At 41.4% G+C, this 17,605-nt stretch overlaps 1 protein-coding gene across 5 annotated transcripts in view; it reads left to right on the plus strand.

Annotated features, from left to right (window-relative positions):
* Positions 1–17,605, plus strand: part of IQGAP2 (IQ motif containing GTPase activating protein 2) — a 329,635-nt gene that overhangs the window by 163,460 nt on the left and 148,570 nt on the right. For 4 of the 5 annotated variants that reach the window (XR_008661060.2, XM_055299013.2, XM_055299014.2 and 1 more), the window contains exons 3-4: positions 4,383–4,539; positions 13,493–13,570. The exons of the other annotated variant lie outside the window; for it this stretch is intronic. Coding sequence is in view for 3 of the 4 variants with exons in the window: in XM_055299013.2 (XP_055154988.1) it covers positions 4,383–4,539; positions 13,493–13,570 (235 nt within the window). In the remaining variant the exon portion in view is untranslated. The remainder of the gene's footprint in view (positions 1–4,382; positions 4,540–13,492; positions 13,571–17,605) is intronic. 5 annotated transcript variants of the gene reach the window in all.

Below are 17,605 nucleotides of genomic sequence, written 5' to 3' on the forward strand. Positions count from 1 at the left end.
TGAACTCCTGACCTCAAGTGATCCACCTGCCTCAGCCTCCCAAAGTGTTGGGATTACAGGCATGAGCCACCATGCCCGGCCTGGTATCAGTGTTTTAAACCAACTGCACATATATCCTAATACAGACAAAAATGTGATTAGCTCTTTTTAAAAACAAGCCCAACTCTAAAATATCATACTTTGGGGAGCTTTTATTTTTGCATCCTGCCCCTTGCTCCCAATTGTCAATTTATTTCCCCCTATTCTTGCTACCAATTGTCAGTTTACCCCCAGCCCCTACCCCTCACACATGTACCCCAATTTCCAGGTTGTTATAAAGCATTCATATATTTTTGTGTAAAAAACGATTTCTTGCATTTTTCCAAGATAATTATTTGAAAATGTAATTATTTGAAAACAGATTGTGTTTTACTGTGAAATCACCTAATACCCTAATTAGTTTATTTAGCTTAGAAACTTGGTCTAGAGCAGTGGCTCTTGGCCACATTTTTTTTTTAAGGCGGCATTACTATTGATTTCTTCTTTTCAAAATTTAGCAAGTCCATGGTATTCTTACTTCAGTTTATTTGACGCAAGGCTCACATGATATGCGAATCATATGCATGATATGTGAAAAGGAAGTTCATCATCATCGCATCTTACCTGTTCCTTGTTCTTCCAGTTTCACAACCCCTTAGAATGTTAGAGCTGGCAAGGACTTTATCACCAAATTCTTATCACCAACACCCCTCCTTTAGCAGAGTAGAGAAACTGAAGCTCAGAGAGGTGAGGGGACTTGCTTGCAGTCACACCACCACTATGTGGCTGACTCCTGGTGCAGAACCCTCCCTTCAACCCAGCGCCTCTCCTTGGCTGGTAATCTTTGTCTGTTTTTCTCTTTTTTTTTTTCTTCTTGAGATGGAGTCTCGCTCTGTCGCCCAGGCTGGAGTGCAGTGGCACAATCTCTGCTCACTGCAAGCTCCACCTCCTGGGTTCACACCATTCTTCTGCCTCAGCCTCCTGAGTGGCTGGGACTACAGGCGCCCGCCACCACGCCCGGCTAAGTTTTTTGTATTTTTAGTAGAGACAGGGTTTCACCGTGTTAGCCAGGATGATCTCGATCTCCTGACCTCGTGATCCACCCGCCTCAGCCTCCCAAAGTGACGGGATTACAGGCGTGAGCCACCGCACCCGGTCCTCTGTTTTTCAACACCCTTTTCTGGCTGTCACCAAGTCCTCTTACTGTTTCCTGGAACTGTCTTTTGATTGTCTTCCTTCCCGTTTCTTCCTGGCTGATCTCGTCCCTCAACACCTCACAATGGGAAAGGCCTGACAGAGGACTCGGTCTCTGAGGCATCCATTATACCATATTAATTTTCTCTAATTACCACTGTCAGCATGTTACTCCTCTTCTGTGAGGCTGCCAGGAGCTCCCTGCTTCTTGTGGCTACAAATGTCAACACCTGTCCTCGCATGCTAGACCTTCCAGAGCCTAGCTTCACGGGGAAGTCCCAGCTTCATTGCTCTTTTCTCCCTGTGAGCCCCAAAGGCCCGCTGTCTTCCCTGGGTTTTCTTCGTGAGTCAGCCATGTTTCTTTTATGCCTTTAGTTTCTGTTCTCCCCAGCTTCCAGTTCTCTCCCTGCCTTTTCCAACTACAGCAGGTCCTCCAATAATGTCGTTTCATTCTATGTCATTTCCTCATAATGTTGATGAAGAAAAAGAAGGGGCCACTGTGGAGTTTGTGTGGTCTCCCCAGGTCTGCGTGGGTTTTCTCTGGGGACTCGTTTTCTTCCACATCCCAAAGACGTGCATGTTAGGTTAACTGATGTAGCTGCATTGTCCCCACTGAGTGAGTGTGGTGGAGGTGTGAGTGTGTCCTCCAATGGGAATGCATCTTGTCCAGGGTTGGTGCCCACCCCCTAACCCCTGAGCTGCTGGGATAGGCTCCGGCCACCCAAGACCCTGACCTGGAATAAGAGGGTAAAAAATTATCTTATGTTGTTTGTTTTTCCAGTCCCTTCATTATACTAAAAGTTTGTGTTAATCTTTCTTAATTGTGTGTATAGCTCACATTTATTTCAGTGTTTAACATAGAAGTGTTTTGGTCTTTATTTAGAAGTTTGGTGATGTTTTTGTGACCAGAAATATGCAATAGGAACTTAATTATTTTTTAGAGACAGAATCTTGCACTGTTGCCCAGGCTGTAGTGCTGTGGCCTGACTACAGCTTACTGTAGCCTCAAACTCCTGGGCTCAAGCAATCCCCCGACCTCAACCCCCTGAGTAACTGGGACCACAAGTGCAAACCACCATGCCTGGCCCTTTTTTTTTTTTTTTTTTTTTTAAGAGAGCCAGGGCCTCACTGTGCTGCCTAGCCTGGTTCAAACTCCTGGCTTCATGCAATCCTCCCACCTCACCCTCCCAAAGTGCTGGAATTACAGGCATGAGCCATGGCGCCCAGTGTAACTTGTTTATAGAAATTAGCCTATGGTAAAATTGATTTTGTTATACATTATTTTGCTTAAATTCATAGTTTCCAAGTAGGTGAGGACTTACTGTATTCCATTCTTCAAGGCCAAGTCCAGGTTCTACCACCTTTTTAATGTTTTCCTTGATTGCTGCAGTGATAACCCAATGATTCCCCTTTACTCCCAAACTTTTTCTGATTATATCCTACCATGTAGCATTGCACATCATAGCCTCTCTTATGGTTCTCTGGCTTTTCCTTAGAATTGTGTTGTCTTCTCAGTTATATTTAATGCTCTTTGAAGGCAAGGCTTATGTTTAGATTTTTATCATATACACTATTCCCCTCCCATCCATTGGAAATATGTTCAAAGACCCTCAGTCGACACCTGAGACTGAAGATAGCACCAAACCTTGAATATACTGTTTTTGCATATAGATACCTACCTATGCTCAGGTTTAATGTATAAACTAGGCATAGAAAGAGATTAACAATAGTAACTAATAATAAAACAGAACAGTTATAACAATATACTATGATAAAAGTTCTGTGAATGTGGACTCTGTCTGTGTCTCAAAATATCTTATCGTACTGCACTTACCCTTCTTGTGATGAGGAAGGGATGAGAGTGGGACAGCATGAGATTTCATCACACTACTCAGAATGATATGCAATTAAAAACTCATGAATTTTATATTCCTGGAACTTTCTATTTAATATTTTCAGACTAGTTGACCTCAAGTAACTAAAACTGCAGAAAGTGAAACCTTGGATAAGGGGGGACTACTGGATTCCAATTTTATAGTGCCTAATAAATGGCCAGTAATAACCACTTATTAGGGGCTTGTTGAACTTCTACAAGTTGTTGTTCAGAGCTACAAGCAGTTCAGACATATTACAGTGTTGGCAGCTTGGGTTGGGATCAGTTGTTAATATTGGGGCACGGTGCTCTACTGTTTTTCAAGTGTTGGCAGGATCAGTGGCTACTGTGTTAATGATCCTCTAGGGAGACTGTCTATATAGATATGGTGCTCACGCTAATAGTTGGATTTGTAGATCAGTAGCTGGGTGGCAGGGAGGCTGGGGGCTCCCCTGCTGAGAACTGCACACCAGCCTCTTGAATCTTCCAGTAGGTAATAGTTACTTGAGAAAGGAGTATCCTCATAACTCTGCAGATTCTCAGCACACCACTGTGGCATGTGAACTGGCCTGTCTCCTCTCCCACTGTAAGTCCTGGAGCCAGTAATGACCTTGGTGTTCTCTTTTCTACAATGCTGGCACAACATCTTAAGGTTTAATCTGATCTTTGTCTAAAATATTTTTTTCAGAACCCATTAAGTATGGTATCTTCCCAAAAAAGTTAAGTGTGTTGTCATAAGTTCCTGGTACTGGAAAAAGGAGTCTGTATTATTTAAAGAAGCCTTGTCTGCTTCCTTAATTCCAATGCCCCTTTTCCATGCCTTCCTACCTTTCCTGGTAGTCATTCCTGGTCTGAGGTAACTGCAGATTTTATAGTACTTTGGACTGTGCACTCCCCAAGGCGCAGACTGTGTAAGAATTGCCTCTGCCAAGGGCTCATAAACTTGGAATTATTTTTTTCTTTAATGTCAGCGGGACTAATTCCACCTATACAAAATGGTTTGGCCTTTTCCTTCTTTGGCACAAAAGAGACTTGGCAGAGGCTCAGATAAAGGTGAAGTTGACGAGCTCTGGCACGGGAGTGAGCTCAGCACTTCTGGACTTTCATTCCCCCTGTTCGTCTCATGTTCAAAATCCTCATTCCACCCAGAAAATATTCCCTTCCCACCAGTGACAGCGAAAGATGTTTCAGATCCTTCTTCCTTTGTCTCCAACACACACAGCGAAATGCTGCATGCCTTCATTTGCAGAAAGTTACCCAACTGGAGTCACTTTAATATTTTTTTTTATATTTTTAGGTGGATGGAAGTTTGCTTAGTTGAAGAATTGCCACCAACCACTGAACTGGAAGAAGGGCTCCGGAATGGAGTTTACCTTGCAAAGTTAGCCAAGTTCTTTGCCCCGAAAATGGTATCAGAGAAAAAGATCTATGATGTGGAACAAACACGTTATAAGGTAACCAAGATCTAATTGGTTTTGGCTTCCAGCTAAAAGTGAAAGTTTGGTATTTCATATCCTCTCCCTTCTTTTAGTGTTTCTATAAGGATTTGGGGGCCTGGGGGATGTCTTTGGAGCCTGTTAATGGCATTCCTGAGGCAGCAGCAGTTTTAAAAAGCAAAGTGTTTCTATTTCTGTTCTGACACTAAGAGACCTCTGACTTATGGGGCTTCCCAATGCCTCCCCCAATTTCTCCTTCATGGAAGTCCCTTTTGACTTTATTAGTGCCAGTAAAGGTAAAAGTGGGGGCATGCTACCACTCCTTTTTTCACTTGAACTTGTGGCCGTAAAGAGTTAGGGCCAATGTGATAAAACAAGTAGGAAGGTCGAATGATCAGCCAAGAATTCTTTTCCATTTGATGTTTAAAGCAAAATATGACTAACCACTTTGTGTACAACTAGTTTTAAGAATTGTTTCAGGGCTAATTTGGGAAGCATTAGAAAATAAAAAGCTATCATAGCCCTTTTAGAAACATCACAACAGCTGAGTATGGTGGCTGTTGCCCATAATCCCAACACTTTTGGAGGCTAAGGTAGGAGGATTGCTTGAGCCCAGGAGTTCAAGCCTGCAGTGAGCTATGATCACACCACTGCCCTCCAGCCTGGGTGACAGAGTGAGACCCTGTCTCTAAGATAATAATAGCAAGAAGAAGAAAGATCAACAATAAAAACCGCACTGTTATTTAAATTTGGAAGAAGCAGGGAGAAGAAAACAAAATTAAACACCAATTTTATAGTAATAAAAATCCCGATTTTTTAGAGATACATATCAAAGTATTTACAGATAAAGTGATACATCTAGGATTTGTTTCAAATAATTGAGGAGAAGGTAGACAGATGATAAAAAGCTGGCCATGAGTTCGTAACTGTTGAGTTGAATGATGGGTACATGGGAGTTCATTATACTATTCTGTCTACTTTTTTACATTTGAAATTATATATTCAGAAGGAAAAGGAAAAAGCAAACGCCAACCTAAAAGCCTCCTCCATTAGCAATGTATCTTTAAAACAGATTTTTTAAATGTCTGGTGTTCTATTCTGCAATATGTGACCTCTTGTCTGCTGCAGGTCAAGGTTTCTAAAGCTTCTTTGAAACTTGATCTTTATTTTTTTAATGCATTCAGTTCTTTACATCAATATTTTTTATCTGCAGATTTTCCAGTATTCTGAACAGTTATTTCTCTTACAGCTGTAGGGAATATGTTGCATATAGTTGGAAAAGGAACGATTTCCCATTTATTGCATGATTCATAGTACCCTTCACTTCTTTAGGCAAAATATATTCTTTAAATATGTATATTAAATACAGATAGAATGAATAATCTTTAAGGTTAACAGTAGACAAGATTACTTGTCAAATTTATTTTGAGTCTGTTTTTCTAGTCTGGTCAAAAGGGCCACTGAGCAAAAGTTTTTGCCTTGAATAATGTTATAAATAAAAATGTTCACATTTACTAAAGTAAATTTGTGTTCATGAAGTTTCACACCAGAGTTCCAGCTCATTATAATCTTCCACAAGACTTTAATAAAACAATCACTTAGCCAGCTAAAATTGAAGTTTAGAAAAATTTTTTGAGAAAGATTTTTAGAAATTCAGAGAAGCCCAGAAAAAGACCATCTGTATCCTCTCTCCACAAAATAAATATTTGTCCACATTTTAGACTACAGCTTGTCTTTTTTTCATTGCTTTTATTTTCGTTATAGTCAAGATCTAGGTCTGTCAGTACCAACACGTATGTAGATTTGATGATAGAGTTAAAGCGTAGTTGGGGTAGGCTCCAGCTTGACTGAAAGGGAATTACAGATATTCTTTTGGCTTTCATGGACTGTGAGAATCAGGCTGGGAAGACGGGCCCTTCATGGAAGTGAGCCTCAGAGCAGTATGTGTGCTAGTTCTTTTCTCTTCCTGGAATGTTGTATACCTTGAATATAGGAGTGTCCTTCCTGACTAGCTCGGGGCCCTCATGGCAGTTGCCTCGTGGCAACTTAAACAGGTACCTTCTCCTCTTGGCATCAGAGATCCTATTATTTAAATGAATAACAACTTCTCTTTAGGATGGGGACGGGGAAATAATATTTGCAATTTCTGGTTATGGAATAAAATACTTGTGGGGCATAGGCAGGTGATGACATACATCCCCAAGTGAAACATCACAAGAGGGAGGCCACCCCTGCCCCATCAGATCCCTGGAAGGCCGAGTGGCACAGAGGTGATGCTGGGAGAGGGGCAGGAAGGAGGGAGGCACAGCAGGAGGTAGGCTGTGGCCAGCTGTGGCGTGGGAGTCCCTCCTTGCTGAGCTAAAAGAAAAAAACATAAGACAAATGTAAAGGACCCCTCTGTGGATTGACTGCAGAAAAGAGGTTTGTTTTCTTCTTTATTAAATCCCTGAAAGTGCCTAGTGTTCTTGATGGAAACTTTGAGTGATTTGTCATGTAATCATAAGATCTTATTTTAGGGCCTTTTCATCTCTCATACAAAAATGAAAGGAGATAAATATTAGCAAATAGGTAATGCAACTTCCTGATCTTGTGTTCTTCAGGACTGAAGCATGTCACATAGCCCTTTGCAAGGAGAGCTAAATCATGGGACTAAGGCAAAGATGTTGAAGCACGAGGGAACGCTCAATAACCCAGCCCCAGCCCCTCATGCCATCTGGAAACCATGAATTCAGTGAACTTGGGCTCTCACTGCAGGGTCTGCCTAGACTGCAGCCATAAAATATGTCAGCCTTGGCACTGGCAGCTTTGATGACCATCAGTTAGGCAGACAGGAGCTTTTGTGCTACCTCCTTCTCTTTGTCAGCTTATGTACAACCCTAGTTCCTCATTAATTTGGGGTTGGAAAGATGTCCTGAGTCTTAGAGTTCAACTTTCCAGTTATAAGTATTTTTTCCATGGCCACCTCTGCCCTCCACACCAGGTCTGAGTTACATGCCCCCACCATGTGTGCTGCAGCTCCTGACGCAGTCTCTCTTGCACATGCCATAGTGTATTGTAAAGTGGGCAGGCACTGTATGTGTCTGTATGCCCTATCCCCAGCAAATGGTGCAGGGTCTCATCCACAGTAGGTACTTGGGGAATAGCTGTTGGATGAAGGAATGAATGACAATAGTTTCACATAAGCCAAAGGATTCCATTCCTTTTCTTACCTTCTGTGCTTTATTTGGTACATACTCAATATGCTGAGTGTGACACTCTTCCTCTAAGAACGGTGCTCAAGCCTCCTGCGAACCACCTAAGGGGTGTGTGTAAAAATTGGATTCCTGGGTCCCACTCCAGACTACTGAGTCAGGCAGAATCTCTTGACCCAGGAAGCAGTACTCTTAATAAATCACCTGCAGGTGATTCTTTTCTTCTGCGCTTCTAAAGTTTGAGTTGAGAACCACTGCTCTAATCGGTGAATAAACATTAATATAACAAATTGCAATTCAGTTGTAGGGAAGGAAGATAAAGGTATACCATGATAGAAATACATATAAGGTAGAATTCATTCATCCATATAACGCTCATCAAGACCTGTTGCATGCCAGGCACCATTCTAGGCACTAACGGCAGAATAGTGAGCCAAGCAGACAAGGGCCTGGTTTCATGGTGGCGGGGAGGCGAACTAAGTGAATTTATAGCTGTGAATTGTGATAAGTGTCTGAAGGAAGACACGAAAGCCAGTTTTATGGGTAGATAGCAACGGCCAGGAGATGCGCTTCTCTGAGGAGAAGTTTACTCTGAGGATGGAACAGTGAGAAGAAAGTCACCTGTGTGCAGTCAGGGGTGGGCATCGGGAAGAACTGTCCAAAGAGAGGGAGCTCATTTGTGAGAGACTTGCCACAAGGAGGAAAAGAGCTTGTCCGTAGCAGAGTGGTTGAAAGGGACGGTGGTGGAAGATGAGGCCAGGAAGAGCAGAGATGAGATTGCACAGCCATGCAGGCCCCATGGAGCACCTGAGATTTCATGCTACGCTGCGGGGACAGCAATCAGAAGCCTTGTGATGCTATATGGTGCAGTTTGCACTTCAGAAAGATCATCAGTTGCTGCTATACAGAGAACAAACCAGAGGAGGATCAGAGGGGAGATAGAGTCCAGTGAGGGGATAACTCAGTCCAGGTGGCAGTGACCTGCACAGACAAGAAGTGAACTGCTTTAAGAGGGAAAACCAAGGGTGGATCCTGAAAAGGAAATAGAAATGGATGGAGGGCCATGAGAAGACAGCTGGGCGGACAGTGGGAGATGACCAAGGAGGAAGGAGCAATCCTGTCCATTCTAAATGGGGTGTTGGGTGGTGAAGGGCCAGGAAGTTTTCCTTGGTGGGGACTTGAGAGATTAGAGAGTGGTCCCAAGCAGACTGGGGCAGGCAAGAGAAAGAGGAGCGGATGGAAGGGCCTTTCTTGGAGAGGTTTCAGTCTGACAAGGTTCAAAGATGAATAGTACTCTGAACAGCACCTTGATAATTGTAGGTTTATAATAAATTCTTGTCAAATAGGTAGGTGTGCCTTAGATAGGGAAGGCATGCACACAGTGGTTAGCAGTGTGAGCTGTAGAATCAAAATACTTCGCATCTAGCTTCGCCATTAACTTTGGCTCTCTGAGCCTCAGTTTCCTCACCTGTGAAATGGGAATACAGATTGAATATCCCTAATCCAAAAATCCAAGGTGCTCCAAAATTCAAAACTTTTTGAAGACCGACATGACACTCAAAGGAAATGTTCCTTGGAGCATTTTGGATTTCGGATTTTGGGATTAGGGATGCTTCGTCAGTATGTCTGATGCAAATATTCCAGAATTTGTAAAAATCAAAAACTTGAAACATTTCTAATGCCAAACATTTCACATAATGGATCCTCAACGTAATAACAACAGTATCTGCCTTGGTAGAGATATTGTGAGGCACAAAATGATCCATGCGGGGCACTTGGCATGGTGCCTGATAGACATAAGCATCTAGTGAATATTGGAGGCAGTGCTCGTTCTAAGGTACTTGAGCAGTAAAATGAACATAATATTTGGACTTGAAGTCCAAATATTATGGGGTTCTGCAAGGGAGTCATAACCTTGAGCCTAACAAGTTAGGTCAACTCAAGCATCTTACTTACTTGTGCCCTCAGTTTCCTCATCTGTAAAATAAGCAATTTTGTATAATGTTATTGGTTTCTAAACTACCTCCTGGTTTTAAAATGCTCTGATTCCAGCCGGGCGCGGTGGCTCACGCTTGTAATCCCAGCACTTTGGGAGGCCGAGGCGGGCGGATCACGAGGTCAGGAGATCAAGACCACGGTGAAACCCGGTCTCTACTAAAAATACAAAAAAAAAAAAAAATTAGCTGGGCGTAGTGGTGGGTGCCTGTAGTCCCAGCTACTCGGAGAGGCTGAGGCAGGAGAATGGCGTGAACCCGGGAGGCGGAGCTTGCAGTGAGCCGAGATCGCGCCACTGCACTCCAGCCTGGGTGACAGAGCGAGACTCCGTCTCAAAAAATAAAAAATAAAAAAATAAAATACTCTGATTCCAATATGTAGGATGTTAGCATCCAATGATGACAGCGTAATTCCTCACCTATGCAGTTTAAACTAGATGAACCATATTTGCTGGTGTAATAGCTCAGCAGTGGAAAAACAGCATATACTTCCTGGTCCAATACCTGAAAGAAATTAGGTGTATGGATAACAGCAACCTTTGGCTAAATCTGACTATAGACATGTCACCTCATCTAATAGTAATATACAGGACTGGAGCGGGAAGAAAAGACTTGTTAAAGATGATTGTAGTGGACTGGGATCATTTCAAGCCTAATTAGAAGACCATTTTCATTCTAAGTGAAGTAAACTCAGTAGATTGACAATGTTATTGCTGCAATTCACTAACCAAGCTGTGCTAACATGAATCATAGGGTTCTAAAGTCAGCATTCTCAGGTAGTTTAAAAAGGATGGGCCGGGCGCGGTGGCTCACGCTTGTAATCCCAGCACTTTGGGAGGCCGAGGCGGGCGGATCACGAGGTCAGGAGATCGAGACCACAGTGAAACCCCGTCTCCACTAAAAAAAATACAAAAAATTAGCCGGGCGTGGTGGCGGGCGCCTGTAGTCCCAGCTACTCGGAGAGGCTGAGGCAGGAGAATGGCGTGAACCCGGGAGGCGGAGCTTGCAGTGAGCCGAGATTGCGCCACTGCACTCCAGCCTGGGCGACAGAGCGAGACTCCACCTCAAAAAAAAAAAAAAAAAAAAAAAAGGATGAAGGATTTGAAATCTGTCATTTCATTTGTTGCAGAAATATGACCAAGATAACCACCCTTTTCTTTTCTTTTCTTTTTTTTTTTTTTTTGAGACAGAGTCTGGCTCTGTCCCCCAGGCTGGAGTGCAGTGGCACCAACTCGGCTCATTGCAAGCTCCGCCTCCCGTGTTCACGCCATTCTCCTGCCTCAGCCTCCCGAGTAGCTGGGACTACAGGCACCCGCCACCACGCCCTGCTAATTTTTTTGTATTTTTAGTAGAGACAGGGTTTCACGATGTTGGCCAGGATGGTCTCGAACTCCTGACCTCGTGATCTGCCCACCTCGGCCTCCCAAAGTGCTAGGATTACAGGCTTGAGCCACCGCGCCCGGCCCACCCTTTTCTTCAGTGCCTCTTAACATGAAGCACTGAAATTTTTTCTGACCTTAAAGGTAAATGAAAGTTCCAAGCCTAATCTTGTAGTGTAATAATTATAATAGCTAATATTTACTGCATTCTTAGGTGCACTTTGCAACTAAATACCTTCCATATATTCTTAGATTAATCTCTGCAACTCCAAGAAGCATTTTGTGGCTCAGGAACTAAGGTTCAGAGAGATTTCTATCTTTCCTGAGATTACTTTGCTAACAAGACCACTAAATACATGGGTGTCTTTGTTACATAATTTGGGATTGTTGGAGCCCACCAGTTTTGGACACCAGAAGCCCTCTGTGGTCAAACGAGATTAGGTTTATTTAATTTGTTGGGCAAGAAAAATGCATACCCATATTGCCACAGAGAAGAGAAATGAGTAGATTTGGGCTTGTGCTGGATGATTTTAATAGGGATTTAGGGAAGCAAGAACCCATTTCTTTTGGGTGTCATCAGAAAGTGGGATCAATTTGGTGTCTTGGTAATTTTTATCTAAGAAGTGGGAAGATTGAATAGGGACTTAGATTGTCATCAGTAAAGAAAGCAGAGTAGCTCATATTAGTTGGAAGAGGGGGACATTATTTATTTTGTGGCACAGAGGGTTCTCATACCTGTCTTGGTTCAGACTTGATTGTGGATTGTTTCTATCTTGTTCTTCTGTGGTCACAGAGTGGCCTTGTCTGAAAATTATTTGCATAAACAAATTTTTGCTGAGTTACAAACACTCAAACAGTATGGCCTGACCTGTCAACTCTCTGGGCTCTGTTTATTCCTTTTCCTTCTTCCCTTCCTTCAACTATCCCTTCCTCTACCTAGTTCATTAGTAGTTAATTTTTGCCATCCAAAGAATAATCAAACAATCTAGGTCCTTCATTCTTCTCTGGTAGAGTGTTAGCATATGGAAGGTTTTGAGATCCAGAGAGACGTAGTCTTGAATCCTAGGTCAGCCACTTGACAACTACTTGACTTTAGGCAAATCGCATCATCTTTTTGGTCTGTCTTTCCGTATCTTTAAAAAATAGGAATTTATTCCATTGTGTGAATGCACCAGAGTTTATTTAATCTTATTCACCCACTAAAGGACATTTCCATTATTCCCAGTTTGGGTCTATTAAAATAAAGCTGTTATGAACACTGCAAAAAAAATAGGAAAGATAATTACCTTTCAAGGTGTTTTGAAAATTAGGGGTAATTTACATAAAGTGATTGGAACACATGGTTCAATCACGAATAGTGGCCACCATTAAAAAGGCATAAACATTTGTCAAATGTTAATTTGCTTATACTTTATAATTTCTAACAGCAATGAAAATACTTTTTATACAACAAACTATTAACAAGAAGGTAACAGAAGGTGGGAAGAGCCAAACTTTCTGAATGTGATTATCTACTACTGAATGTTAGTTATATGGTAAAACTTGCTATAGTTATTGTTTTGTACATTTATTAAAAATTACAATAAATAGATAACATTGTGCTATGCATTTAATTAGTGAAAAACACAAGATCATTTTATAGTTCTTAATGGTTCATTCCTGATAAATTTTTATGAGATACAGGCAAGAATGCTATACTTACAGACTGTGCGAAAGGAATGACTATCTGATGAAGGCTATTACAAAGAAATGGAAGATACACAAAAACTATTTTTATTGTAGGAGTAGAAAAAGATCTTGTTAAATATTTCTGCTGAAGGTTTGTTTCTTATATACAAGGCCAAGATCAGGGTTAAATTAGAAGAATCAATACTAAAATTAGTTCTGAATTGTAGGATGGTTTTTGTTTTCGTCTTTGTATTTTGCTATATTTTCCAGGTTTTCCGCAGGAAATATTCTATTCATGATTAGAACAACAAAAAAAATGTAGTCTTCTAAAAATCCTGTCTTTTTCTGAAGTTGCTAGGCCTCTCAGCCATGGTTGCCAAAATCTGGACACCATGCATGTGTGTGTATGTGCGTACACACCCACGCCTGTGTACATGTGTCTCATAAAACATCCTTAAGCATGTGCTAGACATTAAACAGTCTTGGAGATTCTAGTTCAGAATTTACCTCAGATGTGTGAATTACGGAAATTCATGGTTCATCACAGATGGTTGGGATGTTGCCAAGATACAGTCTAGCCTCCTTTAGCATGTCTCTGTTTATTTTATGTGAACATTAATAACTCTGTTTCAGAAGAAATACAATTGAAAAGCATCCTGTACATGAAAAAAGTTATTGCAAATGACTCACTTTTTGTGTGGTTCCTTCTCTCCCTTTTTCCCTCCTATCGTCACTTTAGAAGTCCGGCCTTCATTTTCGACACACAGATAATACCGTCCAGTGGTTAAGAGCGATGGAGTCTATTGGTCTACCCAAGGTAAGCCTTCACACACTGGAACCTGAACTGGAAAGGCAAAGGGGTAGTACACAAAAACCTCTTTGTGAGCAATGACTTTGGAGACTGGGTTATGTTAATGTAGAAATGAGAAATGTAAGGACTAAAAAATATGGAAAGACCTATCCAAAGTAACATATGGCAAGAATTCAGAATGAGAGATGTGCCCAGATTGAGAGCAGCCAGGTAAAAGTGTGTACAAAATAAAGGCAGAACAAGCTATAGCTGGTAGATAGGTGAGCTATCTAAAATAGCCAACTCCCTTTCTTGTGTTGCTATTTGTACATAAAGATTCTAAGTCTCAGCCAGTTGTGGTGGCTCATGCCTGTAATCCCAGCACTTTGGGAGGCTAAGGTGAGAGAATCACTTGAGGCCAGGAGTTTGAGACCAGCCTGGGCAACATGGCAAGACCCTGTCTCTATTAAAAAAAAAAAATCTCATTGTATTAGTATATACTTTATTACTGTAAATTATTATAAATTTATTTTTTGTAAATTATTGTTATTATTATTTCAAGACAGAGTCTGTCTCTGTCGCCCAGTCTGGAGTACAGTGGCTTAATCTACCACCTACCCCTCCCACGTTCAAGTGATTCTCCTACCTCTGCCTCCCGAGTAGCTGGGACCACAGGCAAGTAGCTGCCCCATGCCCAGCTAATTTTTGTTTTTGTTTTTGTTTTTGTAGAGACAGGGTTTTACCTTGTCAGCCAGGCTGGTCTCAGACTCCTGAGCTCAAGCAATCTGTCCGCCACGGCATCCCAAAAGTGCTGGGATTACAGGGATGAGCCTACCACGCCCGGCCTATAAATTATTATTATAAATCATAATATCACTTGTAAAGGCTAGGGGGTTATAGCTCTTACTCCTAAAATAGATCTCCTAAATATAATTTAACTCAGCAAACATTCAGTGCTTGTTAAATTTGAAGAGCAGGCATCCTAAAGTCTGTGAGAGAATTAGGCAAGTGGAGGAAATGAGGAAATAATTACATTTGATAAAAATTGTAGAACGATTTTTTTAAACTTGTTATTTTGAAATAATTATAGAATCACAGGAAGTTGTAAAAATAGTACTTCTATGTGTATCCTTCATTCAGCTTTCCCCTAGTGGTGACATCTAACTGCAGTACATGTTAAATTGACATTGGTGTATTAGTGTAAACTAGACTACAGACCTTCTTCCATTTTCACCATTTCACATGCATTTATTTGTGTAAGTGGGCATGTGTGTGCATGTACGTGTGATTCTGTGCAGTTTTATCCCATGAATAGATTTGTGTAACCACCACTACAATCAAGACACAGACACACAGAAGAGTGGTCCTTCTGATTGCGTCCCTCCCCCAGCCCTGTTCCCTGGCAACCACTAATATGTTCTCGATCTCTATAGTTTTGGCATTTTGAGCACAATATATAAGTGTAATCATATAGCAAGTATCCTTTGAGTCACATCGTTTCCACTCTGTATATGGTCCTTGAGACCCATCTGGGTCAATAGCTTGCTCCTATGTGTTGCTTAGTATGTACAGCTTTTTTTTTTTTTTTTTTTTTTGAGACAGAGTCTCGCTCTGTCACCCAAGCTGGGGTGCGGTGGCGCAATCTTGGCTCACTGCAACCTCTGCCTCCCAGGTTCAAGTGATTCTCAGGGGGTTATCACTTACAGGCATGCACCACCACGCCTGGCTAATGTTGGCCAGGCTGGTTTGGAACTCCTGACCTCAGGTGATCCGCCCACCTCAGCCTCCCAAAGTGCTGGGATTACAGGCGTGAGTCACTGCACCTGGCCTGAAATCTGTTTCTTATCAGGCTGTTAGTTTCAAGTTTAAGAAAAAGAGTAAGAAATAGTATGTAAGATAACCCCCCGAGTTATCAAGTGTAACCTCCCGAGTAGCTGGGGTTACAAGTGGGCACCACCACACCTGGCTATTTTTTGTATTTTTAGTAGAGACAGGGTTTCCACATGTTGGCCAGGCTGGTCTCGAGCTCCTGACTTCAGGAGATCTGCCTGTCTCATCCTCCCAAAGTGCTGGGATTACAGGCATGAGCCACCATGCCTGGCCTATACAGCTATTTTAAAAAAATTATTTAGGAGTGGTCTCACTGGAAGTCAAGAGGATAAGCTACTGGCTTATGAAGACCTCCGTTGTGCCAGGTGTGCAATGAAAAACACCCACCACCACAGAAACAGAAGATTCTTTAAATGTAATTTATTAATGTCTATTTTTAATATAATTGTGCTCATATCTGTTTTAGGTCAGTCTCATTTTATCTTGAAATGATCAATATTTAAATTTTGTTCTGCCATTTTTAATCAAACTATTTTCTCTTCTCCTAAAATGCCCAGAACGTTAAATGCTGTTTCCTTGTAGGAACTGGCTATAACACATAATTCATATTTCTGGATTGTGATTTAGCAACTAATAACTAGAGACTGGATGATAAACAGATTAATAAACGAATTTAAACAGAATTGTTTTGTATAAGGCAACACCAAATTCAGATAATTTCATTGGATTTGATAGATTTGAGTAAACCTTTTCAAATTGTATGTATTTAGGGCCAAACAAGTGGTGTTATAGAGCAGATTTTATTTTAACACTGGTTTTTATTATGAAGTCATTAATATATTGCATTGCAGGGGCAAGAGACTGTACTGAGTTGACTTTGATGTATCATATTTAACTGGTATTCCTTCATTTATCAATATTAAGTGCTTACTCTGTGCTCAGTATCATGCTAGGTGCCGGAAATACAATGCTGCATAAAACATTCTGGTGAACGATAAATTGATCTCATCTCCTAGCTGAAGGAAGACATTTATAGTGGCTTTCCAGGAGAAATATAAATATAAAAGGTTCTTGTTTAAAGAAAAGGGAAGAGGCAATTGTAGTTGTTCTCTGCTTATATAGAGAACTTTAAACCGGTAATACTCTTTTTTGTTGTTTTTTGAGACAGAGTCTCGCTCTGTTGCCCAGGCTGGACTGCAGTGGTGCCATCTCGGCTCACTGCAACTTTCGCCTCCTGGGTTCAAGTGATTCTCCTGCCTCAGCCACCCAAATAGCTGGGACTATAGGTGTGCTCCACCATGCCCAGCTATTTTTTTTTTTTTTTTTTTAATTTTTAGTAGAGACGAGGTTTCACCATGTTGGTCAGGCTGGTCTTGAACTCCTGACCTCAGGTGATCTACCTGCCTCTGCCTTCCAAAGCACCACCATGCCCAGCTAATACTCTTCTGAATTTAGGGATCCTCTTCTCATTGACATTTTAGTAGCAAGTGCATTAAAGGAAAGTTGGAAAGGCTTTTTAAATTTCTTAGGCTACTGCCATTTCTTTAAGTACTTAGTAATTATATATTTTGTAGCTCAAGAAACTTTGCTTCTTTCTTTTCTCAAATTTTCTCAATGACCAATAGGAAATTGCACTTGAGTATCAAGTACTACCATATGATGCATGATTTTAGTTTTTGATGTCAGTTTTTATAAAATATTTACTTAAATAATGTCTAAATGATTATCTTAATTTTAAAAGCCTCAAGCTTAATTATTTTTTGTGTGTGCTTAGGAACAGAGAAGTTTGGTGCCTCACTCTGAAATCTGTTTCTTTTGTTGATTTGTTTGTTCGTTTTTTTGTTTTGAGATGAAGTTTTGTTTTTGTCACCCAGGCTGGAATGCAGTGGCGCGTGCTTGGCTTACTGCAACCTCCACCTCCTGGGTTCAAGCAATTCTCCTGCCTCAGCCTCCCAAGTAGCTGGGATTACAGGCATGCACCACCACGCCTGGCTAATGTTGGCCAGGCTGGTTTTGAACTCCTGACCTCAGGTGATCCACCCGCCTCAGCCTCCCAAAGTGTTGGGATTACAGGCATGAGCCACTGCACCTGGCCTGAAATCTGTTTCTTATCAGGCTATTAGTTTCAAGTTTAAGAAAAAGAGTAAGAAATAGTATGTAGGATAACCCCCCCGTGACACACATTTACCTATGTAACAAACCTTCACATGTACCCCAAACCTAAAATAAAAC

The sequence above is a fragment of the Symphalangus syndactylus genome, chromosome 11 (assembly GCF_028878055.3).
Source record: "Symphalangus syndactylus isolate Jambi chromosome 11, NHGRI_mSymSyn1-v2.1_pri, whole genome shotgun sequence".
Lineage (NCBI taxonomy): Eukaryota > Metazoa > Chordata > Mammalia > Primates > Hylobatidae > Symphalangus > Symphalangus syndactylus.